General features: G+C 42.4%; 1 protein-coding gene across 3 annotated transcripts in view; it reads right to left on the reverse strand.

Moving 5' to 3' along the window:
- Nucleotides 1-16,555, reverse strand: part of KIAA1598 (KIAA1598 ortholog) — a 112,246-nt gene extending 95,691 nt beyond the window's left edge. The window contains exons 1-2 of one of the 3 annotated variants that reach the window (XM_006831388.1): nucleotides 16,374-16,528; nucleotides 3,938-3,990 (exon numbers count right to left, since the gene is read on the reverse strand). In XM_006831388.1, coding sequence (XP_006831451.1) covers nucleotides 3,938-3,990; nucleotides 16,374-16,431 — 111 coding nt within the window. In that variant the 5' untranslated portion in view covers nucleotides 16,432-16,528. Of the gene's footprint in view, nucleotides 1-3,937; nucleotides 3,991-16,373 lie in introns of all 3 variants that reach the window. The other 2 variants (XM_006831390.1, XM_006831389.1) reach the window with 2 other exon arrangements.
- Nucleotides 16,556-17,179: the final 624 nt, after the last annotated feature.

The following is a 17,179-nucleotide window of genomic DNA, read 5'->3' on the forward strand; positions in this document are numbered from 1 at the left end:
ACAGCACTTAACAACAAGGTCTACATAGGAGAACACTGTGACTCTGTAGGATAAGCACTGGACTGCAACCACCAAGGTCAGTGGTAAAGTCCATAGTCATTCCGTGGGAAAAAGATGAGACTTTCTGCTCCTATAAAGCTTTACATCCTCGGACACTCCATACAGAGTCACTGAGTCAGAACCACACTTAACAACAACTAGTTTTACATAGAGAACCCTTGTGGTGCTAGAGAGCAAGAACTGGACTACTAACTACAAAGTCAGCGGTTCAAACCCACCAACAGGATAAACATGAAGCTGTCTGCTCCCATAAACATTTACAGCCTCAGAAACTTTATACAGGATCCCTGTGAGTCAGAATCGATTCGATGGTGGTGGGTTTGGTTTAGTTTGTGAGGTCTACATAAGGAACCCAGATGGTACTGTAGGTCAGCAGTACAAAGACACCAGCTACTCCATGGGAGAAAAGATGACTTTCTGCTCCTACAAAGACTTATAACTTTCAAAACCCTACATAGGGTCGCTATAAGTTGCAATCAACCTGATGCAGTGGGTTTGTTTTGCGGTTTCTGTTTACTTTAGTTTTGTTTTTATTAGGTCTACAAAGGAGCCCTGGTGGTACTGTGGGTTAAGCATTGGACTGCAAACCACAAAGTTGATGGTTCAAACCCACCAGCTGCTCCTCGGGAGACCTATGTGGCTGTTTGTTTTCATAAAGATTCAGTCTCTGAACCTCAATACAGGGTCACTGAGAGTTGGAATGGGATCAACAGCAGTAGGATTTTGCTTTTTGCTAGATCTACAAATTTGCAAGGATTTTTAAAGGAGGGAAAAAAAGAAGCAAACCATTTACTCGTTTTATTAAATGTTATTCCTTTTCTTTTATATTTTTCTTTCTCTATTATATAAAGAGCTTTCCCTCTTTACATCTTCTAGGCTAAGTCAGAGTTTTCTTGAATGAACCCATGAAACGTGCTCTGGTGTTCTTATTGGTCAAGAACAGTTATGTAAGAGACTCAATTGGCTGATAGCTTCTGGATCTCTTTCTTCTTCTAAGAGCTGGAAAATGGGGTACCCTCAGGAAACGAGGCCCATACTATCAGGCTGAAGGACCATCCATTAAGTTTGACTTTGAAATGAAGAAGTCCTGGTGTGGCGCTCCAGGGTAAGCACTGGATTGCTGACAGAAATGTCAGAAGCTCACTATGAGTTAGGGCTGACATGACAGTATGTTCACAGCAGCCACATTTAACCTCTCTCGAGGGATATCACTGCTGATGTCTGATGGATCTTGGCTGAAAGCAGAGAATATCAGGAAGATATTTACCTGTGCTTTATTGACTATGCAAAGCCTTCCAGCTGTGTGCATCATGACAAGCTATGGACAGCATTGCGAAGTATGAGTATTCCGGAACATTTAATTGTGCTCATGAGGAATCTGTACCTGGACCAAGAGGCAGTTGTTTGAACAGAACATGGGAACACTGAATGGTTTAAAATCAAGAAAAGTGTGCGACAAGGTTGTATTCTTTCACCATACTTATTCAATCTGTATGCTGAGCAAATCATCCGAGAAGCTGGGTTCTATGAAGAAAAACGTGGCATCAGGATTGGAGGAAGACTCATTAACAACCTGCGATATGCAGATGATACAACCTTGATCGCTGAGAGTGAAGAGGACTTAAAACATTTACTGATGAAGAATAAAGAGCACAGCCTTCAGTATGAATTGCATCTCAAAGTAAAGAAAACAAAAATCTTCACCACTGAACCAATAAACAACATTCTTATCAATGGAGAAAAGATTGAAGTTGTCAAGGACTTCATTCTTCTTGGATCAACCATCAACACTCATGGAAGCAGCAGTCAAGAAACCAAATGACATATTGCATTAAGCAAATCTGCTGCACAAGCCCTTTTTAAAGTATTGAAGAGTAAAGATGTCAGTTTGAGGACTAAGATGTGCCTAACCCAAGCCATGGTATTTTCAATAACCTCATATGCATATGAAAGCTGGACAGTAAATAAGGAAGACCATAGAAGAATTGATGCTTTTGAGTTATGGTGTTGGAGGAGAATATTGAAAGTGCCATGGGCTGCCAAGAGAACCAACAGATCTGTGTTGGAAGAAGTGCGGTCAGAGTGCTCCTTGGAGGCCAAGATGGCCAAACTTCGTCTCTCATACTTTGGACATATTGTCAGGAGGGACCAGTTGCTGGAGAAGGATATCATGTTTGGTCAGAGAAAAAGAGCAAGACCCGCAATGAGATGGATTAGCCAAGTGCAGCATCAATGAACTCACGCGTGGCAACAATTGTGAGGTTGGCCCAGGATCGGGCAGTGTTTCGTTCTGTTGTGCATAAGGTCACTATGAGTTGGTACTGACTCGATGGCACCTAACAACAGCACAACTGTTTTTTCAAGAAAGGAACTCTGGTAGCACAACAATTAAGTGCTCAGCCACTAAATGAAAGGTTGGAGGTTTGAACCCACTCAGAGGCTCTGTGGAAGAAAGACCTTGGTGGATCTTGCTCTTGTAGAAATCGTAGCCTAGAAAATCTTACTGGGGCACTTCTGTGTCACACGGGGTCGGTCACTAAGAGCCCAAACCAACTCAACAGCACCCAATAACAACAACACTTTTTTGTTAAATCTAACAAATGGAACCAATTGCCACTGAGCTTGGTTCTCACTCCTGGCAACTCGGTGTGTCTCAGAGTAGACCTGGGCTCCATGGGGTTTTCATGGTTGTATTCTTCAAAGGTAAACTGCCAGGGTTTTCTTCCAAGGCACCTTTGAGAGGATTTAAACTACCAACTTTTCAGTCAATAGCCATTTGCCCTACTCAAGGACTCCTTTTTCCAAATTATCAACAGCAGCAAAAAAACAAAAACAAAAACAAAAACCCTGCCATTGAGTCGATTCTGACACATAGCGACCCTTTAGAACAGAGTAGGACTGCTCCTTGGGGTCTCCACAGCCTCACCTTTCTCCAGTGGAGAGGCTGATGGGTTTGAACTGCCAACCTTGTGGTTAGGAACCCAACATTCAACCCCTATGCCAACAGGGCTTTTTTTTTTCCAAATCTGTTGTTGTTGTTAAGTGCTGTCAAGTAGATTCTGACCCATAGCAACCCTGTATAGGGTCTCCAAGGAACAGGTGGTGGGTTTGAACCGCCGACCTTGCAGTTCACAACCGACCTTGTGGCGCAATGCTTTATCCTGCAGAGCCATATAGTATCCCTATACATATGGCTCTTCCATTTTCCCTTCCCTAAACTTGCAGGGGATGAAAAAAATAAAATACACACATACATAAACATACAAACCAATGTTCACAAACTTTTCAGAGACCAAAAAAAGAGATACAATTTGTAAAGGTAAGGAAAATTCAGTTCTTTAGCAGTTGAACACAAAAGTGCCAAAGCCCCTGAAAATATTAAGCAGGCTCCCCCAACTTCATTGGATTGTTTTTAACTTTCAGTATATTACTCATATAGCTAGAGACAGCAAACATACAAAAGATGTGTATAGAGGCATTTGAATCAAAAGCCAGTGACTACAAAGAGTTCTCTCCAGAATCCATAATTATCTAAGACCTACAGCTAAGTGTTGCAGGCCTCCGATTCTATCATCAGAACTCCAAATGTGACTGTTAGGGGGAAAAGCTCAGATCTAGGGAATGTGAATTGTGTAGCCTGGTGCCTTGTTGTCATTAGCCATGTAGTCAAATCTCTCAAAGTTGTAGCTACAGTGGTGAACCTGTTATTCCTTACCATCTGGAACCTAGAGCTGATGTTAGATTGAACCACAAATGCAACAGAAAAAGGGGTGGAAAGTCTGGCTTACAGCTCACGGAAACTGTCGGCAGAACGATGCACTATGCTGGGTAGGCCTTCATCCATATAAGAAATGGGGGGAAGGAGGTGTGTACCTACCTTCTCCTTTGTTTTCTGGTTCTCTGCTCTAAGGTCTTCATATTCGCCTATTGCTAAAAGAAATAAAAAGGAAAACAGCATTATGACACTATGAAAAACTTACTGTAGGCCAACCTGGGACCCAGCTAACCCCCAGTGTCCATTAGGTAGATCAGGAGTAGGGTGAAGACGTCCCCAGAACAGGGCTTCAGCTTTGAAGAGTGAAGAAGAAAGAGAACATGGTAGACGAAGCGGTCGCAGAGCATTTCAGTTGTTCCCAGGTCGTTAGGGAGACCCAGGACTCATGTTAAGTCACCTGTGATGTCCCCTCCTCCTCTGTGATGCTCAGCTCTTGGTCCTTTGTAAGGTGACAGGTGAGGGTAGTTCCGGAAGCTCTTTTCAGCACTACTGGCTTGTGGTGCTATAATCAAAGGTTTCTTTTGAAAATTAGTCTTGAGGAAACTAAATAGGCTTTAACAACAACAACAACAACAACAACATATTCAACACGTTGTTACACATTAGCTTGAGCCCCAGAGCAACACAGTTATGCTCTAAGCATTCAGCTAAGAACACTGACTTGTATTTTCAAGATCATCCATCCTCAAGTCAAGCCATTGGCCACTTACCCACCAGACTCATTTCACTAAGTTGGAAAAGTACGTGACTTGCTTGAGGAATACTTTCAACTGTGTTAGGAAGAAACAAAAAAAAACCCCAACAGCTTTCTCATTAAATTTCTGGTACTCAAAAAGTAAAGTAACCTTCATCTTTGAGCTAAAGCACCAATTTCCGGTATGCTCACAGTCGAGAAGGGGCAAAGTAAAGGAAATCAGAGGGAAGAGCATGACCCAGAGTTATTGACGGGGCAGACTTCCTAAGGTCAGCCTACGAACTGTTGCCACCACCTGGACCAGCACTGGGGCTGGCACCAGAACCAGGGATCATCATGTCAGATTTTCACACCTTTTAAAGAAAAAAAAAATTTATGTGGGATTCATCCACAAAATGCTAAGATTTTCTTTAAAAAACGAAAACCAATGTTTCCTGTTTCTATACTAACCTGAGAAAAGAAAGAAAACTGAAAACAGTAGATATATATATAGAGAGAGATATATAGATATAGATATAGTAACCACTGGAAGAGGGACCACTCCAGAAATAGACAATTAACCTGGTAAAGTACATGTCTGGTTTCCTGTAATAGTAACTCAAAGGGGTCACAATAGTTACTGTGTTGGTAGGACCCAAATCTTAAAATCCAGTTCAAATTACCAAGTATTCATGAGGCTCTACCACCTGTGCCCACAACAGTTTGAAGAAAAATTAAAGGATCATTTTATAGACACCATACCCCAAAGGCATCTTTTAAAATAAAACAGCTTATGTAAGAGCTGAATGAAGAAACAGCCCTTTTGAAAATAATTTCTGTTTTCAATAGAAAATACGTGATTAACAATAAATAAAGCCCTTGGTACACCAGACTCTCAGCAGCCCACCCATCGCCCCTCACTCCAACCACTGAGTAAGCAAAGCTATCTTTGGATCTGAGAAAAAAATAAATCAATAAAGTCCCCCTCCCCCATTTTTAGTAAAAAGAAATAGAACTAAGAGATCCTAAAAATAAATACTTACACCATTTGAGCAGTCTAGGGTTCCAAATCTTATATATCTTTAATGCTGTTTCAAAAACTAAATAGGTATTTTATTGAAAAACTAACAATAAAAAGTGATTTCATGCTCTATTCTTCATGACCTACTTTGCAACATAAAAAACAAACAATAAAGGCTTTGATAACTATAATGTTGTAGTGACATGAAGAATTTTTTTTTTCTATTTAAAATTATCAGGTAACATTTTGGAGGCTTTAAAAAATATATTATTCATCCATTATATTGCCAATAGAATCCAGATGGAATACTGTAGATTTCTAATTACTGGGTCTTTATGAAAAGCATTCATTAAGAACCTTTCACCTATCGTATCCTAATGAAACTCACAGAAAATATGCTTTCTTGTGCCGTACGCAGTTTTAAAAAAAGTCAGTTACAGTGAAAGAAGAGAGAAAAAGTAAACAAACAAGCAAAAAAAGTATAGGGAGACTTGTACCACATGGTAGCCCAGACGGGCTGGTTAAGGTTAGGCATAAAAGGAAAGAAAGGAATAGGAAAGATGGACTTTTATTTTCATTTCTTTAAAAAAAAAAAAAAAAAAAACCCACACTGCACATTGCTCTAAACATTAATTTTCTTAGTTATCTATCATGTTGTTAAGTGTTGTTGAGTTGGTTCAGACTCCTAGTAACCCTGTATAGGGTTTTCCAAGGAGCAGCTAGTGGGTTTGAACCACAAACCCGTGGTCAGCAGTCCAGTGCCTACTCTACAGCACCACACTAGGACTCCAATTATCACAGCAAATCCACATCTACCCCATCTTCCTTACTGAGCAAAAATTGAAGTAACTATTTATGTAACTTTTTTTTTTTTGTAATGTTATACAGGGTCATAAGAGAAAAAATACTTATTGGCTCACAGGTTTTAAAAAAAAAAAGGAGCAGACACAGATCAAATAATATGATAAAAGAGATTTTCTAAGCCCTAAAGTATACGGAGTTCTGGTGTGGCACTATAGGATAAAAAAACACTGGACTAAAAGGTCGATTTGAACCACAAGGTTGATTTGAACCACAAGGCCGATGGTTCAAGGTCACCAGCCCCTCCTCTGAAACCCTACCCAGAATCATTATCAGTCTGAACCAAACAACATAAGGTCACATCATTTGACACAACAAATTAAAAAGGGCAGCCTACCCAAACCACAATAAAATGTGTTTTAAAAAAGACAATACTTGAAAAACTTCTCAGACTAGAAGATTTTCAAAACAGTACAGCCTGAACTCAGTCCCAGTACTTATAGGCTCTGGGCTTTGGGCAAATTAGTTAATATCTCAGTTTCCTCATCTGGAAAACTGAAATAATAATTCTCCATCTTTCACAGTGTTGTTATTAAGACTACATGACTTAATACTGAGGCAGCAAAATATATCAAATCCCGTGCATGAAACAAAATAGATCAGTCTATTGTCTAATGCCCTCAAGTCTCAAGCGTACGTTTGTCCTATGTGGACCAAAATCTGGTACAGAGGAGAATGCGAAGCTCCAAAATCTGGTAGAGAGGAGAATTTGCTATCCTCCACCAAATAAAGGGATGAGAAACAGACTAGAAATGGATTAGAAACATCTAGTCTAAAATCAGCACTGCCACATGATGAGTGCTCTCAACAGCCACAGGTAGCTAGGGGCTGCCATGATGGACAATAGATGCAGGCCGTTTCTATCAAAGCAGCAGATTCTGTTGGATGGTGGGTGCAGTTCAACCAACTGGCTTGTCCAGATGCCCTGCACGCATTTCATGCTCTGTGTTAAAACTGAACTCATCTACTGTTTTCACCCAAACGTCCTAACTCCTGCCTGGAAGACCTCCTTCCGCTGGTGTCATCTTCTACTCAGACCCCAAGCTAGTACACTCAGGATTCTCCACTTTCCCTTCTGTTCAATGATTAAACTGCTCAAACCTTTTAAAAACATCTTTGCAATCTGTTCTTCTACAGCCGGTATCAGCCCAAACTCAGACCAATGACAAGAGCAAAGCTACCCTCTAGCCTTTCCCCACCCAAATTCTTTCTTTACACAGTAGGCGTCAGCATACCAACAAAATGTGTTATTTTAGTATCTTGCTTAAAAATCTCCAAACGGCTTAGTTTTATAACCTAGAAACATCCAGCCTCAAAAACTGCAACTCACTCCATTGTCCTAGTACTTTCCTGAACCCACAAACATCTCTCATAGCTAAACATCTTTGCAAATATCCCCCCCTCCCACCGCCCAGCCTACAAGGCCTTCCCACCCGATTTTCCCTACCTCCTACTTTTTGGTGTAGTTTAACGCTCATCTCTTTAAGAAGTCTTCTCCATCTGCCTTAGGCAAAGCCAGCATTTACAGTTGTAGGCTACCACCAGAGTACACTGTTTACATATCTTTATAGAGCACGTACATCCAAGGCTGCCTTCTTATCTTTTCTCCCACTTGATGCACCCAGCAAAATACCAAGCACAGTTAGTGCCTGTATTGAACAGATGAATGGATCCAGTGATTTTCTGAGGTAGAGCAATTAAGCCAAATACTAACGTCCCATTTTACAAACGAAGACCCGAAGGGATTACTGGTATGTCAGGTGTCGTTGACAAGCAAGAGCAGAACTGTCCCATAGGGGTCTCTAGGTTATAATCTTTACAGGAACAGATCTCCTGGAGCCATTGGGTAGGTTCAAACCACCAACCTTTCATTCACCAGCTGAGAGCTGAACCATTGCGCCATGAGGAGGTTAAATATTACACACAGGCGGATATGGTGAAGACAGGACTAGCTTACTGAGTCCCAAAGTAATTTCCTACCCCCACCAAAAAAAGTATTACTGAGCACCTACTATGTGTGTGTGATGTCTTATAGCACCGGACCTCGGTAAGTACTGCATCTTCTTCTATCTGTTCACCTGCCCAGACAACGGTTGTGAGGATGGAGTAGGTGCTGACTCAATGGCACCTAACAACAACACCATACTCAAACAGATCTAGCACAATGCCCAACACAAAGCAGGCACTACATAAACATGTGACAGTAAGGAAGAAGAAAACTCGGTCTTCCCAGGAACAAATCATCCAAGACAATCAACCGCCCTCACCACATTAAAAGAATCTCTTACATCATGTTACATCTGGATTGTTAATAAAAATGAAGCTTTAAATAGCCATCAAATGTAACCAGAAACATAGTGCCTCATGAGAGCTTCTAATGTAGCTTCTCATTCATTGAGTCTGAATCTTTGAGACTCATGGAGCCTTGAAATACCTCTTACTAATGGAGAACGAGGACATCAGTCATAAAAAGATAGTGTTCCATTAGGACATTATTCCCTTCGGCACACATCCCAATGGGTCCTGCTCTTAAAGCCACAAGTAAAAAGAGGAGAGTCATTTATACCTCGCTTGCTAATTAAAGCATTAGAGGAGCACATGGAAACACTGCTGATCAAAAAAACAAAGGTGACAGAATTCACATCTGAAAAGAAATTATGGCAGACCTGAAATTCACTCATTATTTGGTAGAAAACATTGTCCAATAGTAATGAATTACTGCTGTTTGTGAAGCACTTCAACAAACTACATCCATGATTTCTATTGACAAAAAGGGAACTAAGTCACTTTAAAATGTGTGTATAACCTAATTTGTGCTACCCAGGATTTCAGTCAGAATCAGGTAACTAAGAAACATTTTGACATGTTTCTGTTCATGGTACCAGAAAATGCGTGTTTTAATGCTTAAATGCCAACATGAAAAGCTTTGTTTCTATTACATTTTATAGCTTAAGCCTGATGGCACAACCGCTTTGTAGACTAAACTCTGTAACACAACCAAGTTTAGAATGCATACAAGTTTTGGACCCAACCATTCCAACTTTGAGAATTTTTCCTACAGCTTCACTTACAGATATATGTGTACAAACATTATTATTTGTAGCCAACTTTAGATTTTGAAAGAGTTTAGATCAGACAGCACAGCTGAAAAGACAGTGCAGAGATTCCATCAGCCCGGGACAGAACATTACAATCGTTATCATCAATGAGCCAATATGGATACATGATTATTAATCCAAGTCCATGCTTCATTCAGAATTCCTTAATTTTTACCTAATGTCCTTTTTCCATTCCAGGATGATCCCATCCAAGATGCGGCATTGCCTTTAGCAGATATGTCTCCATCAGCATCTGTTGGCTGTGACAGTTTCTCAAAGTTGCCTTGTTTCTGGGGACCTTGACAAGTTTTAAGGAATATCAGTTAGGTATTCTGTAAAAGAAGGAGGCCTGGTGGCACAGTGATTAAGTGCTCAGCTGCTAACTGAAAGGTCAGTGGTTTGAACCCACCAGACGCTCCCCAGGAGAAAGATGCAGCACTGTGCTCCCATAAATAGTACAGTCATGGAAACCCCAGGGGCTGGCCCTACTCTGTCTTGTAGGCAACTATGAAGCAGAATTCATGCGAAGGCAATGGGTCATTTTGTAGACTATCCCTCAACTGAGGTTTGTCTGGTGTTTTTCTCATGATTCTATTGGGATTAAAGGTTTGTTGGGAGGAAGACAAGAGGTTCAGTGTCATTTTCATTTCATCCTATCAAGGGCACAGACCATCACCATGACTTCTGTTGGTTTCAACCTTGACCACCTGGCTGAGGAAGTGTTTGTCAGGTTTCTCATTTGTAAAGTTACTCTTTTCCCCCATTTCCACACTTAAGAAATGACTCCTTGGAAGGAAGTCATTATATCTGGAACCCACACTTAAGGAGTGAGGAGTTATGCTTCATCTCTTTGAAGGCAGAATATCTATATAAATTATTTGAAATTCTTCTGTGGGAAATTTCTCTTCCCCCTATTGATTTATCTGTTTATTTTTATATATTACTATATTATAGACTCAAAGGTGATTTTTTTATACTCTCGGTTATAATCCAGTACTACTTTAATTAGTTGGTAAAATGGATCCAGCATTGGCCATTGGTGTCTATGTCTCTTTGATGTACTCCCACCACAGGCAAAAGGTTTGTTCACTTGTTTGTGGCACTTCAAGGTGCTCCAAGGCTCACCTTGTACATTTCCTGCCCCTGTCCATTTCTCTAAGGAGCCTTGGCTCCTTGTGCATAGATAACCAAGATCTGAGCACTAGGTGCACTTGATGCTACTGCTGAGTACGTCCTCTCAGCTGATACAACACTGAAATATATGTGTGCAGATGAACCAGTACATACACACATATCTTTTCAAATATCTCTGTAAGTCACCATCTGTGTGTACATTTAAACTAAATATGAGTTCATACTGATGATTCCATTTTTAAGCCATTACTAGCAGCACTTTTAGTAACAAAACCCAGAAACTCAGAAATGTCCATCCAGAGGACGTGCAACGTGTTGTTGCGGGTATGTACAATGGAACACTATCCCATCGATTTTAACAATTCAGTTCCATATGTGCTGGTATGGAAAATTCTGTCATATAGACTAAGTGAAAAAATATGTATGTACATACAAACATAGTTTCTGGCAGGAGATGCAACAAAAACCTAAGAGTGACCAAGTCTGAGGGGGGTGCATGGGATCAGAACACTGCATTGTCCACAGGATGATATCCCCTCAAGGGGACATAAAACAAACATTAGATCATACAATAGTTTGTGGGACCTCCAAAAGGCCACAGTTAATTAATAAAAAGACACTATATCTCTGGTATTACATTTTTATTGCAGAAGCAATCAGGGGGAAGTACCTAAAAAGGATACTTCTGGGTGACAATGAAATAAAAGTTGAGAAACACTGGCCTAGAGGGAGTAAGTACCTGTATATCCTCTATATCCTTTAAAAAAAAAAAAAAAAGTGGGTGTTTATTTCAAAATTTAATTTTTTAAAAGTAAAAGTAAGATGAATACACTAATGTTCTGGTAATATAGAAAGTAAGTAATATGATGAACTTTAGATGAGCAGACACAATTTCTCTGTCCACAATGGATGGCCATCCCCTGGAGGGCTTTCCATCTGGTATCTCTCCAGCAGAGGCCATTGGGGAGTAACTGCATTTGTAAGCACCACAGTGACTTAGATGTAGTTGGCCCTGGCCCACACTTTAAATACACTGGTGTAAAGCCAAGTTTGTTCTTGAAACCTGCAGAAACTGTTTGGTTTCAAACTGCTCTCCACTAACTGACTGTGTGTGGATCCCCAGATTGACCACGCTTCACCTTTTCCAGACATCTTGATCATTGTGGTGGGTAATAGTTAAAGTCTCTTGTCAAAATAATGTTCTAAGAAAAAGCAAATAAATAAAAACTAATGTTCCAGTTACTTGCTAGCCCAGAATCAAAAGGTACACTGAAAACAACTTTCAAATATTAACTCAGCTCTAGCGTAGTGGTTACGAATTTGAAACTACCAGCTGTTCCGCAGGAGAAAGATGAGGCTTTCTGTTCCCATAAAGATTTATAGCCTCGGAAACCCTATACAGGGTCACTATGAGTCGGAACCGACTCCACGGCACATAACCACCACAAGAACGCTCTAGCTACATTTCCACTGGACCCGTAGGCACCATCGCAATAATCCTGGGGGAAATGATACTAATTCTAAAGATGGCATGAGATTAACTTGCTTTAGAACCCATTATTTTACCAAAAGAAATTCATTTTAAAGTGTGTTTGCCCAAGAATAGCCCATAACTTTCTGGGCTTTCATCTGGTTTTTGCCTTCTGGTAGCCCAACCTTGTTGGTAAATGGAAATCACTCCCTTCAAAATGTCATCAATCTTCTACCCTGAGACCAGAGGGACTAGACAGTGCCCAGCTACCACTACTGACCATTTTAACCAGGGTCACAGCAGAGGAACCCTGATGCAATGAGATGAGATTGTGGAACAGAACCTCAAATTCCTAAAAAACCAGACCGACTAACTGGCTGAGACTCGAAGTCTCCCTGAGCCTATTGCCCTGAGACCCTCTTCATACCTTGAACCCAAACTCACCCTTGATATCACCTTGTAGCTAAGCAACACACTGGATCCAAAAATAATGAATTTTGAAAATTAGGAAAAAAAAAAAACCTCAAAGCACTTAATCAACATGTCCCAAATGACAACTCAATACAATGATATTTCTACACTGACCTGCTTTTAGTGGACATCTGTTGTTTGTGCGTGTCCAGCATGCTCCCCTTTTGCTGGTAGCAGCATCCCATTCTGTTTAAGACTACTATTTCATTGGTCTTTGTAGGGGCTGCCAATCAGGGGGCTCTTTCCTCCTCTAGCCAAAGGGTATGAGCACATGACCCAAATTATTTCAATTGGACACTCTTTCTGGAATTACATGCCTACCATACATAATCTCTAGACTAGGAACTGCTTACCGACAAGAACAAGGTCTTATTTATCGCTACATCTCTGAAGCCTAGCACAGGGCCTAGCTATGAATATTCAATGCATGTGGATTGAACGAATTAGAGAGAAAACCACGCAGCTTAAACAAATGCTAAAGTAAGTCTATCATTTTCCAACAAAGTTCTAGAGGGGGAGCAAATTGTAGGATGTTTTGTAAGGGAATTGTCCACTTGAATAGGAAATATGCATCGGAAATAGGATCCAAAGTTGCCATTTCTCCATGTATTAACGATGTCAATCAGTCCAATAAAATAAAGCCCCCCAAAAAGACAAAAGCAGAATTACCTCATTACCTCAACATCTGCTGGAACACACACTGGCTAGATTTTTTTTTTTTTTTTTTAAGGGACATAATATAACTTTCTAGAAAGACATAATATAGCTAATTATACCATTCACTAGAAGGGAACATACAATGTTTTGAAGTAATTCAGAAGTGGGTGTGATTTACAAGGCGTAGAGTCTAGGGAATGGTAAGTATAAATTAGAGATTGTTCATATTATGACAGACTCCGTCATTACATTTCACAACTTTTGTCAAAAGCAACCTTAGTCACCACCCCACGGATGGCTGTCAGAGCTGCCATTCAGAATACGCAGGAACCTTCTTTCTGAACATTCTCCTGAGGAAGGAGTTCAAATTTGAAACCGAAAACTCACTAAAGAAGGAACTAGCTAATGAAACCTAAATGTCCATATCAAGCATGTAAAAATTTCCCCATCTCACTAATAAACGGGACAATACAATTTTTTTTTTTAAAGTATCATTTTTGGCTTATCAGATTGGCATAAATTAAGAAACTTGGCAGGCTGTCAAAAAGAATGAAGACTGCAATTAGCCAAGGATGACCAGTACATGGGGAAACAGGCATTTATGGTGGGGATGTGAGATCACACAGCCATTCTGGGAGACACTGTTGCAGTATCTAGCAAAACGTTCTGTGTATATACCCTCTAATCCAACAATTCTATGACTCCCTCCTGGAGAAAAATAATACTTGTGAAGAACACTGCCTAACTGTGCATTGATTTGTACGGTAAGTTGATTACTGGCTATCTTCTCCACTAGACAGTAAACTTGTTGAGCATGAGGGCTGGGTGTGTGTGGTTAGCCATCTGTGCCTCCTGTGCCTAGCCTGTGTGCCACATTCATGACAGGTTTTTGGTACGTATCTGTCAAAGAAATGAATGTTTATCCAGTGATAAACAGGGAAACAGAATATTTAACCAGTAATGGTTCTTCTCATTCACATTAAATAGGGGTAGTGGAAGTCACACAATGTTAACAAGTAGCAGAAAGTATTGTCCATTTTCAAATATTAGGCATACATGCAATCAGTTTACAAACTGACCGTAACATTGGTATCTATGTTCAATCACCTTGTCTGGTTTTCTACCTCAAATCCCTAGTCCTGAGGTTAGTTCTACCGTCATACAGCAATGAAATACTCTGGAAATAAGTTTCACAGTATATGATCTAATGACAAATGCCCTAGCTCTAAGATGTACAAAACTCACACTGTTAAAAAACAAAACAAAAACCAGTACCTATGGAACCAGGCTTAAAAGAATATGTATCTTTTAAGAAACACAATTTCAAAGTCGAACTGTTCAAACCTTTGGTATGCCCTTAACCAAGGAAATATAAGGGGGCTTCAAAAAGTTCATGGAAAAAATGGAGGCAAAAGATAATGGAACTTTTCAAAGTTCATGGACCTTTATCTTTTAAAAGTATCAGTGCCATGGATCTGTTTGTTTTCCAATATAGCAAAACAGTATAAAGAAAGGGGCAGAACTTGAGACGCCTCCCCTTTTTTCAGCCCTCAATCCAATACAGGAAAGAGAACCTGCTGCAAAATAAAAAAAAATATAAACAATTTGTGGGAGCACTGTTAATGGACGCTTGTAATTATATACAGACTAAAAGGAGGTTACATTTTAAATTTTATTATCTGAAAACTAACCATCCATCACAAGGTCTGGCATCCACTGATAGATATTATCAATAATGAATGCTCCACAACTCTAGAAAATAAATCAAGAGTTTTTTGTTATTGGGGATGGGAGATTCAAAATAAAATACTAACAGAATCCACCCTTCTCTAAAACACTGGAGAAATTCCAAATTCTCCATAAACAGCTTAAGTGATGTTTGTCACTTTATGACTTTAGGCTAAATTGGGATGGGAAGTGGTGGTGTTGGGAATAGCAAAGATACTAACATGTATCCAGTATTTTCTAGATGTCAGATACTGCAGAGGAATGTGTTGGGCCCATTTGATAAATAAGGAAATAGAGGCTTGGGCAGGTTAAGAAATTCCCCTCAGGGCCACACAGTTAGTAAGCAGTCACCTAGGATTTACTGCCAGGAGCATCCACTCCAGAAGACAGGTCAGAGGGCTGAACAGGACCTCAGGGAATCACCTGATTTAACCCAAGCCTTTAAGTCCTGTATTCAAGAGAAAGGTGAAGCTGTGTTTTTCAGTAAAGATTTACAGTCTCAGAAGCCCTGAGGAGCAATTTGACCCCGTTCTACCTGGAAGGGCTCCATGGCAGTGGTGGGTTTAGTCAACTAAGTCTTGATTACCCACAAAAACCACAAAAGGGAAGAAACTCATTCAAGTTCACAGAGCTGGTGGGTTGACCCAAGAGAAGTGAGAACTGGAACAAGACACCAGGATTGGTCACTCAGCAGGGTCCCTTCCACTGTAGGACCCATGTCATAGTCTTACTTCCTAAACCTGGGCAGTTCCTCTCTTCCTTGACCCATGTATTCAAGCCACCCTTGGGTCAGGGGATTCAAATCAATGTGTTAGGCTCCCACTGGATCACTGATCTAGCTTTGTTCACAGTGTAGTAACTGATGAGAGTGATTGACCAAAACAGCTTTTAACTGAGGGCCAATCCCTATCCCGAGAAACCTGGCAATGCCTGGGCTCCGCCCGCCTTTCCCGCGGCCCACCGTCCACCCTGCAGATTCAGGGAGCCAAACACTGGTAGGGTGTTGAACTGCTAAATATGGGAAGAGATCAAACATATTCTGGCTCAAATCTCTGCTTGGCAAGGAAAGGGGAACTATATAAAACGGAATGCAACGCTGTAAAGGCTGCAAGCGCGGCAGTGCTGCAGGCCTCTCCGCACCCACAAATGTGCAGGGTGGGGCCGAGGCCAGGGAGCGGGGCCAGAGGGGCTGCCAGGCCCCCAAGACTGTCTCTCCCGCGTAGAAGGTGGTGCCATGAGCCCACGTCCACGCCGAATCGTTGCCCCTTCCCCACGACCCCCGATCACGCCCTGATGAATCCGCCAACCGTGCTCCCGCTCTGCCCGGTAAACCCAACCCGGCGCCCGCACCTTACTCAGAGCCCTGGGGTTTCCAGCGCGCCGGGCCCGCCCTGGGCCGCGCTCCCGCACCTGGAGCCCCCTACCTTGCTCCTTTAGGCTGGTGATGAGCTGCAGCTGCTTCTCCTCGTCCGAGCTGTTCATGTCGGCGGGTGGGGCCGGGCCGAGAAGAGGAGGGGGTGCAGAGGGGCGCTCAGGGGGCGGGGGAAGGAAGAGCGAGCTGCCGCCGGCGTGCGGCTCCGCCACCCGGAAGTCGGATCGGCTCCCGCTCCTCCTCCTCCCGCCGCGGAGCGCGCGAGTGAGCTCACCCCGCGCACCTTCCCGCGGCCGCGGCGGCACCTGCGGGCGGGTGGGGCGGACGGACGGACAGACCGCGGGGGCGGGGCCCGAGGGGGCGGAGGTCCGAGGGGAGGGCGCCAGGCCGAGGACGCGCCCCACTCTGCGCTCCCCGCGGAGAAGCCGCCCAGAGGGGCAGAGGCGCGAGGGCTGGGGGCCTGCGCGTGGTCGCGGAAGCCCCTACACCCCTTTCTCCGCCTTCCCGCTCCGTAGACACCAAGACGCGCATGCTGACAAAACCGCCTTGGATTCGCAACGTGTCTAGGAACCCCTCATTGATGGCTCCCCACGAACCGCCGCGGTAGTTTGGATAGTGATGGGCAAGGAACACCCAGAAAGCTGCCCGGTTCTTGTAGTGGGTTCCAGGGGCAGTATGGGCATCCTAGATGCCTGCGGGGGCAAGCTCAAGGGTAAACCTTCTGCCCCCTGAGAAGCAGACTAGGACCGAACCAGGCCAGCCCGCCCCAACCTCCTGGCCAGATGAGTGACCAGGAGTGAGTGGCGTTGGGCACGGAATGGCACCTACACACACCCACAGGCCCCCGCGGCCTGTGGA

Source organism: Chrysochloris asiatica, unplaced genomic scaffold, assembly GCF_000296735.1.
Source record: "Chrysochloris asiatica unplaced genomic scaffold, ChrAsi1.0 scaffold00003, whole genome shotgun sequence".
Lineage (NCBI taxonomy): Eukaryota > Metazoa > Chordata > Mammalia > Afrosoricida > Chrysochloridae > Chrysochloris > Chrysochloris asiatica.